Consider the following 8,687-nt stretch of genomic DNA (forward strand, 5'->3'; position numbering starts at 1 on the left):
ATGCCACGCAGCATGGCCAAAAAAAAAAAAAAAAAAAAAAAATCCCTTACTCAGCCTGGTTACCTCTGTTTCCTCATCCCCCACATGCAAAGTTGCCAGTTTTGCCTCTTTAATGCCTCTCATCTATCCTTTTCTCTGTAATCCACCACTTCCTTCCTAGACCATAATACCATCATTTATCACCTCTAATTCTGTTTAATAATTAGGTCTTGTTTTACCCATGTTTCCCCTCCAATCCATTCTCCACAGTGTAACCAGAGATGAAACTCAGATTAGATGATGCATCTCACTCCCTGCTACCTGCCTAACACACACACCCTTAAAGTGTTTCATGACTTCCCTTAACTCTTGGGATACAAACCGAATCCTTAACATAGCCCGTCCATGGGGCCTTACCTGGTAAGGGATGTGCCTAATTTACTGCCTTTTCTCTTGCACGTGTCTGACTGCTCTTCTCTCTTCACTTCCTGTTTCCGTTTCTTTTCATTTCCCCACCTGCTGAAGGGCTCTTCCTTACCCACTTTGGCTAGTGAGTGAGTGCTTTTCCTTCACATCTCACCTCAAATAGCACTTCCCTAGGGAAGCCTTTACCAGAATACCCATCTAGGTCATAACTTCTTTTTCAGGGAAACTTTCATGGTTCTTTGCTGCCCAAGACCACCTTCAGGCTTGGTGGTTTGCTAGGAGGATTCACTAGACTCAGAAAAGCTGTGATACTCATGATGACAGTTTATTACAACAAAAAGACACAGACCGAGATCACCAAAGGGAAAAGGCACGTGTAATAAAGTCCGGGAGAAACCAAGCACCCCTTCCAGGTGATCCCTCCCTGTGCAGTTCACAGGGACTCAAATTTCAGCAAAGATGTGTGACAATATGTTCAGTTATTGCCAACAAGGGAAGGTCACCCAAGCTTCAGAGTCCACAGATTCCTTTCCTGAGGCTCGCAGCTCCTAAGTGACCTACCGTGGATACTCAGGATCCGCAGAAGGCAAAGATGTAGTGCTGCCTCAGGCTAGACAAAGCCCACCCTGCATCGTGAGTCACATTGTTAGCATAAATTATCTGGTCATAATGATACAGTGGGACCTACAGGCGTAAGCATAAAAATCACTCTCACTAGTCAAGATATTCCAAGGACTCAGAAGTGGTCTTCCTGGAGCTGGTCAAGGGCAAGTCCTTATTTTTTTCTTTCTTTTTGCCACATTGCACAGCTTGTGGGATCTTAGTTCCCCAGCCAGGGATTGAACCCAGGCCCTCAGCAATGAAAGCGTGGAGTCCTAACCATTGGACCACCAGGGAAGTCCCCCACAGGTACATCTTAGAACACGTTCAGGTGCATATTAGAACCTCATTACTATGGCTGACAAAGTTCTACCCAGTTTGCCTCCCTTTATCTCTCCAACTTAACTCGTACCACTCCAACCCCTGAAGATGCAGCTCTAAGCCACACTAGCCTTGCTTTTCTGCAAACACCCCAATACACTCCGAACCCAGGAATGTCTTTCTCAAAGACTCAGAAATCCACCTCTTTGAAATGAAGACATCAAAGGAGATAGCATCCCTACATCCCAGCTTCTGTGGGAGGGTAGGAGCCTAACTTTGACAGGCACCTTGCTCCAAGTAGCAAAACTACCTCTGTCATAAAGAATTGAGAAGTTAGTTTTCCCTTCTAGAAAGCTAATGTAACAGCAGATAGTCACCCCAATTACCAGGTAAATTTAGGATGAACTATGTGTAACAAATGGTGCTGTCAATACTTGAGAACTAATTATTGTTTGTTTGAAAATGTATGTAATGGGTTGTGTCTATTTGGCTGTATGAAAGGGTGAGTTTTATTCTTCGCAATCTCTTAGCAACTGTGCTGTGCATCACATTCTGGTTTAATGCTTATACAATATTAAACTTTTATTTCTCTACTATCTTTTCGGAGAGGTTTTTCTGGGTTGGGAGGAGATTTTTTCCTTTTAAAATTGCCCCACCAATTCACACTATTACCTGTCTAAAAGAATTCAATTGCAAATGTTTTTGAAATTTCTGTATATGCCAAAGAAAGAAATATGGGGGATGATTTTACTATTTGAGACCCAAAATGCAAACTGATTACTGGGTCCAACAAATACACTTGACCCTTGAACAAAAGGGGTTGAACTGCCTAGGTCCACTTAAGGCAGGTTTTTTTCTTTTTCTTTTTCTTTTTTTTTTTTTTAAAGAAGATGTTGGGGGTAGGAGTTTTTATTAATTAATTAATTTATTTTTGCTGTGTTGCGTCTTCGTTTCTGTGCGAGGGCTTTCTCTAGTTGTGGCAAGCGGGGGCCACTCAGTATCGCGGCCTCTTGTTGAGGAGCACAGGCTCCAGACGTGCAGGCTCAGTAGTCGTGGCTCACGGGCCTAGTTGCTCCGCGGCATGTGGGATCCTCCCAGACCAGGGCTCGAACCCGTGTCCCCTGCATTAGCAGGCAGATTCTCAACCACTGCGCCACCAGGGAAGCCCCAGGTTTTTTTCAATAGTAAATGCTATAGCACTGCACCACTTGGGGTTGGTTGAACCCCTCCCTGGATGCAGACCCGCAGATACGGAGGAATCTCAAATACTGATAAGACAGGCTGGGACGTGGGACCCTTTGCTGCAGTGCTTGCACCTGGACAAACATCTCCTCCAGCAACAAAATACAAAGAAACTATAAGGGACTAAAAATAACTGCGTGCATGTGCAATTGGGGCAAATTATGAGCAACAAGGTACAAAAAGACCAAAAACCCAACTGCCACTTCTGAGGAGCTGGGAACAGAAGCAGGGTACCAGGAGCAAAAACAGGGTACTGGCGGGCCTCCCTGGTGGCGCAGTGGTTGAGAGTCCGCCTGCCGATGCAGGGGATACGGGTTCGTGCCCCGGTCTGGGAGGATCCCATGTGCCGCGGAGCGGCTGGGCCCGTGAGCCATGGCCGCTGGGCCTGCGCGTCCGGAGCCTGTGCTCCGCAACGGGAGAGGCCACAACAGTGAGAGGCCCGCATACAGCAAAAAGAAAAAAAAAGAAAAAAAAAAAAAAAAAAAAAAAAACAGGGTACTGGGAGCAAAAACAGGGTATTGTGCATGCCCCTTGCACACAGCACCACCAAGGGGGTGGGCAGATTACCTAAGCCACCCATCCAGCCCCACCCCTGGGCTCACCGCATTTAAGGGCCCAGCCTGCCCCCCTTCAGGGAGCGAGCCAGGGAACCTGCTACTTTTCTCCCTCCTGCTGCAGAGGTCTCAATAAAGCCTTACCTGAACTTCTCCTCAGGCCTCTTATCAATTTCTATTGATTGGGGAGTCCAAGAACCCTGGTGGTAACACTGAGGGCCAACCATAAGTTATATGCTGAAGGTCAGCGCCCTTCAACACCACCCCCCACCATCCCCCTTGTTCAAGGATCGGCTGTGCTGTAGTAAGTACATGAGACAGGAGGGCTGAATGCGGCTGTGGTCCGTGGCCCCACTCCCAAGTGGCCCGGGCAGCCCTGGGCTGGGGGAGGCAGGTGTACTGGGGGAGGGCACACAAGCCACAGGATATTGGGGGACAGAGGCACAAATTTTGGGGAGCTCCACAGTGGTGACCCTCACATAAGCGAGTGACTGAGGAAGACCCTGGGGAGCGGCCTGACTAGGACACGCCCTTCAAGCTGGGGCCAGTTGGGCTGCACGTGGTTCTGGAGTTTACCAACTGCACAACGTACCCTGGGCAGCTTCCTGCGGTTGGTTTATATTCAGTCACACCTGCGTCACGTCACTGAGTTCGTTAAAGCAGTCACTCAGTCACGGATTTATATGTTTGCTCATTCATTCAGGCTTTTTGCATTACAGACTCCACACCCCTCCACCCTCTCTCCCCTTCCGGTTTCTGGCGCTCCCTCCTCTCGTGTCTTTCTGCCCCGGCTCCCGCCTTCCGGTCTCCGCGCCCTGCCCTCTCATTGGCCCAGCGTCTTCAGTCCCGCCCCCCAACCACGGGCGGAAGCTCTCATTCCTGCCTCTTCTACTGGGCACGCTGCCTAAGCCTTAGACATTTCAACCAGTGGGAGTCAACCAGGAACTACCCGCTCAGCCAATGGGGCCAGAGCACTTAGTATAAAGTGCCCGGCCCGCGTTGTCCGGGATCTTATTTAATTCAGTAGCGGGTCTGATGACTGGTGAGCTTAAGGGGAACCCGCAGGCGGTTCCCGCCCGGTGACTGCCTCGAGGCTGCGTGGGAGCAGGTCGGGACTGGAAGAGCCTCAGCCTGAGGGCTACCTCCTTCCTGGACACCCAGCTCCGCAGGGCTCAGGAAGGCGTCCTCCTCACCACCATCTCGTCTATGAGCCACCCGAAAACTGTGATGAAGTCGGGCAGTGCTCAGCCCGCAGGTGAAAGGGATAAGTACCAGGACCAGAGAAAGAGGGTTTAGAAGAAAGGCCTGGTGTCAGTTGTTGGGGGTAGGTGTGCACAGAAGAACGTACTGACGTCTCTTTTCTTTTTTCCGTAGCAGTAGCAGGTCAAACGATGCCCAGCATCCCAACCACGTGAGCGCCTTTGTTTTGTATCTGAAAGAGGAAGGGGAGTGGGACCGAGGGATGAAGAGCAAGCTCCACGTGTGAACGTTGCCTCACGGGACTGACAGTTATTGACCAAACGCCCTGACAAGGCCCTTGAGAAGGGAAAGGGGCCCAGGGAGGGTCAAGTGAAAGAGGAAGGCGAGCATGAAGTTTCCCTGACTCTCCACCCACCTCCGAAACGGAGGCTGTTTTCCTTCTCTCCTATCAGGCGGCGCCTCACAATTGATGATTTTGAAATCGGGCGTCCTCTCGGCAAGGGAAAATTTGGGAATGTGTACCTGGCTCGGCTCAAGGAAAGCCATTTCATTGTGGCCCTGAAAGTCCTCTTCAAGTCCCAGATAGAGAAGGAAGGACTGGAACACCAGCTGCGCAGAGAAATTGAAATCCAGGCACATCTACAGTAAGGACAGTCTCTGTATGAGATTCCTGTTACAGGTTCTTGTTTTCTCTTGTTCCTGTTTCCTCTTCCATCTCTGACATCTGAACTCATCATTTCCCCCAATACTACCCCCAAATAGGCCCTTTGCTTTCACCTTGAAGATTTTGTTTTTTAACATCCTTATTGGAGTATAATTACGAAGATTTTTTTTCTCTGCAGTTCATTCCAGTCACACCATGTAAAGCTCCCTGTGTCAGACATCAGAATCTTGATGCCTGTTTCATTTTCCCCTCACAAACTTCCAGATCATGCTGTTACTATTCTGGTCCCAGCACAATTTGCCCCTTGTGTGACCAGTCACTTGTAATAGCAGCATGAATTGGGCCTCAGGGAGGAGTCTTGACACTTCCTCCTTCTGTTGCACAGACACCCCAATATCCTACGCCTGTACAACTACTTCCATGATGCACGCCGGATGTACCTGATTCTAGAATATGCTCCAAGGGGTGAGCTCTACAAGGAGCTGCAAAAGAGCCACACATTAGACGAACAGCGTACAGCCACGGTGAGGTGGGAGGCTGAGTGGCTCGGGTTCATGAGTTTACTATGGGCTGATGGGGGTCACTGCTTGTGGCGATCATGAGTATCCAGATTGCTTTTTTCTTTTCTTTTTTTTTTTTTTTTTTTTTTTTTGCGGTACGCGGGCCTCTCACTGTTGTGGCCTCTCCCGTTGCGGAGCGCAGGCTCAGGAGGCGCAGGCTCAGCGGCCGTGGCTCACGGGCCCAGCCACTCCGTGGCACGTGGTATATTCCCGGACTGGGGCACGAACCCGTGTGCCCTGCATCGGCAGGCGGACTCTCAACCACTGCGCCACCAGGGAAGACCTGCTTTTTTATTTCTGAATTTCAATCTATAAATTTTATATAATGACTCTTATATCCTACAACTTCACATTTGGATACCCTAATTACCCCCAGAATATTAATAAATTGTGTGTGTAAGTTTGGATTCTTTGGTTGTAAGCAACAGAATCTAAGTGTGCTACCTTATGGAAAGAAACATGAAAGGCTCTACAGCAGTTCACTGAATAAATGAGTGGAACTGACTTAGAAATAGGAAGCGAGAGATTTTTGGGGGGCTCCAGATGGGAAATCACAGCAATAATCATCCCATGATCAGCTCCGTTTCCAGACTGCTTTTTCTTTGCTCACACAGGTAATGGAGGAGTTGGCAGATGCTCTGACCTATTGCCATGAAAAGAAGGTGATTCATAGGGATATTAAGCCGGAGAACCTGCTGCTGGGGTTCAGGGGTGAGGTGAAGATTGCAGACTTTGGCTGGTCTGTGCACACCCCCTCTCTAAGGTAGGTCAGGTGGTGGCACCCTGGGTTCCAGTTAGGAATGATCCAGTTTGATTTATTTCACACGTAAGATCCAGATACAAGCCTAGGTTTGTATTTAAATACTACCTTTTTTCACATGCCTATATTTAATGTGTATTTGTAGACTGAAAGAATGTGGTTCAACCATTTAACAGATTAATCTCTGTTAACATATAACTTTACCAATAAGTTTCCATGTAAATAAATTAAGAACCATTGCTCCATAATTGCATACATAATTCTGTATGAATAAACCATAATTAATTTACTTCGTCCCTCTTGTTGTACCATCAGTTTGTTCCAAATCTTCCTTGTGAAAATATCCTGGATCGTAAGCTAAATAATTGTATGAAGAATTCTAAAATATGGAAGGACTTCCCTGGTGGTCCAGTGGTTAAGACTCTGTGCTTCCACTGCAGGGGGCACGGGTTTGATCCCTGGTTGGAGAACTAAGATCCTGCATGACGTGCAGCACCTCCCCAAAAAAAAAAAAGTTGGTGGATCCCAGTACTTGCCTTCTTCAAACCTTGATCTGTATTGAACTTGGGTGTTTCCAAATTCCTGTGCCTGGGAGAGGGCTGCCAGGATTTCCTAGGGTCTCCTGTCTCATTGAAAGCTGGGGAAGGAGTTTCCCTTGTACTGATCCTCTGCTTAGTGCCCCTTTCTCTGCCCTCTAGGAGAAGGACAATGTGTGGGACACTGGACTACTTGCCCCCAGAAATGATTGAGGGGAGAACATACAATGAGAAGGTGGATCTGTGGTGCATTGGGGTACTCTGCTACGAGCTGCTGGTGGGAAATCCGCCCTTTGAGAGCCCCTCCCATAATGAGACCTACAGACGCATCCTCAAGGTGAGAAGGTCACACTCTGGGCATTCATGCGGGAGCTAGTCAGTGGGGGCTGGTGGGCCTGTGGAGCCCAGGGCACACACAAAGATTGTCTGCTAAGATCCCGAACAGTGCCTTGAATGGACCAAGGAAATTAACCATACTTCCCTTTCTTCTCTGGCCTCATCAGGTAGATGTAAGGTTTCCCCCATCAATGCCTTTGGGGGCTCAGGACTTGATCTCCAAGCTTCTCAGATACCAGCCCTCGGAGCGGTTGCCCTTGGTCCAGATCTTGGAGCACCCATGGGTCCGGGCCCACTCTCGGAGGGTGCTGCCCCCATCTGCTCAAATGGGTTCCTGAGCCCTGTATACCCCTAATCCTTTGTGATTGCTCATGGAGCACCCCTGGCTCTGGTATCTACTCTGTCTTTTGTTTCTTCTAAGATGCATCTTGCTAATTAATAAAAGCTGAATCATTTTGTACCAGGTCTTTATAGTTGCATGAGTTGGTGTGTGATCCCCAACCAGGGATTGAACCCACACCCCCTGCAGTGGCAGCACAGAGTCTTACCAAGGAAGTCCCTAGAATCTTTATTTCTTGTAGAAACTGTTTCCCATGAGAGCAGCCCAAAATGATGCCCTTCCTGGGCCGCAGGTATTGTGACTTAACGACTCTTCTTGAAAACAACTTACTACTTTATGCAAATAACCACCCTGGTGGTGCATAACCTACCACCTATCCCAGTGGCTCCTAGACTCAACTCACTCTCCCCATGTTTTCAGGAGTATGTCATTTGTAAAACAGGACACTAATCAATCCAGAGGTCCATTCTCTTTATACTGACATCCAGCATGGTGCCATCTTCAAGATAAAATGTTTCACTGCACATCAATGCCATCCAGTTCTCAAATGAATTCACTAGCACTTACGCGGTGTTGTCATATTGTTGCGTCAGGATAAATCATCCCTGATAATAAATGTATCTTCAACCTCTTCTGAAATCATGCGCTCTGCTTGCAGCAATTTTGGGAGTTTTCTTGTTTTCTTCCAACATTCCCCTACATCCTTCTGTTGCAGTTTTACGTGGCAGCTGCTCCCTTCATTTACAATAAGCTTGACTGCACCAGAGTAAACATCCAGACTACTCAGCGAGGAGCTCAAACATGTTTTCTGATCATTTCGGCATCTTTTTCACTGCTGTGTCTCCTGACTAAAAACACTCCATATAGAGTTTACCCTGTTAATGTTACTTCCACCACCATGTTCTATACATTCTCCTCAGTGTGAAATGTCCAGCAGATGCAGGACCACATTCCTATATGACCAGAACCACTAAGTAAATACAAGCTATTCAGCCACTCCACTCTCAGATGAATAGCGCTACCATTGCAGATCCATCATTTAAATGCTCCAAGGGAATTCCCTGGCGGGCCAGTGGTTGAAGCTCCGCGCTTTCACTGTGTGCAGCCAAAAAAAAAAAAAAAATGCTCCAAGACATTGGCTCATAGTTTTTTCACCTGCACCTTCAGTA

The 8,687-nt window shown here is 48.0% G+C and overlaps 1 protein-coding gene across 2 annotated transcripts in view; it reads left to right on the top strand.

Annotated features, from left to right (window-relative positions):
- Positions 1-7,643, top strand: part of LOC309794514 (aurora kinase C) — a 45,626-nt gene extending 37,983 nt beyond the window's left edge. Inside the window, exons 1-7 of one of the 2 annotated variants that reach the window (XM_082606134.1) lie at positions 4,106-4,377; positions 4,497-4,533; positions 4,775-4,966; positions 5,372-5,510; positions 6,161-6,309; positions 7,005-7,179; positions 7,346-7,643. In XM_082606134.1, the coding sequence (XP_082462260.1) occupies positions 4,329-4,377; positions 4,497-4,533; positions 4,775-4,966; positions 5,372-5,510; positions 6,161-6,309; positions 7,005-7,179; positions 7,346-7,516 (912 nt within the window). In that variant the 5' untranslated portion in view covers positions 4,106-4,328 and the 3' untranslated portion in view covers positions 7,517-7,643. Of the gene's footprint in view, positions 1-4,105; positions 4,378-4,496; positions 4,534-4,774; positions 4,967-5,371; positions 5,511-6,160; positions 6,310-7,004; positions 7,180-7,345 lie in introns of those variants that run through there. The other variant, XM_082606133.1, reaches the window with a different exon arrangement.
- The last annotated feature ends 1,044 nt before the right edge of the window (positions 7,644-8,687 follow it).

Source organism: Mesoplodon mirus (assembly GCF_964341445.2).
Source record: "Mesoplodon mirus genome assembly, chromosome: 19".
In the NCBI taxonomy this organism is placed as follows: domain Eukaryota; kingdom Metazoa; phylum Chordata; class Mammalia; order Artiodactyla; family Ziphiidae; genus Mesoplodon; species Mesoplodon mirus.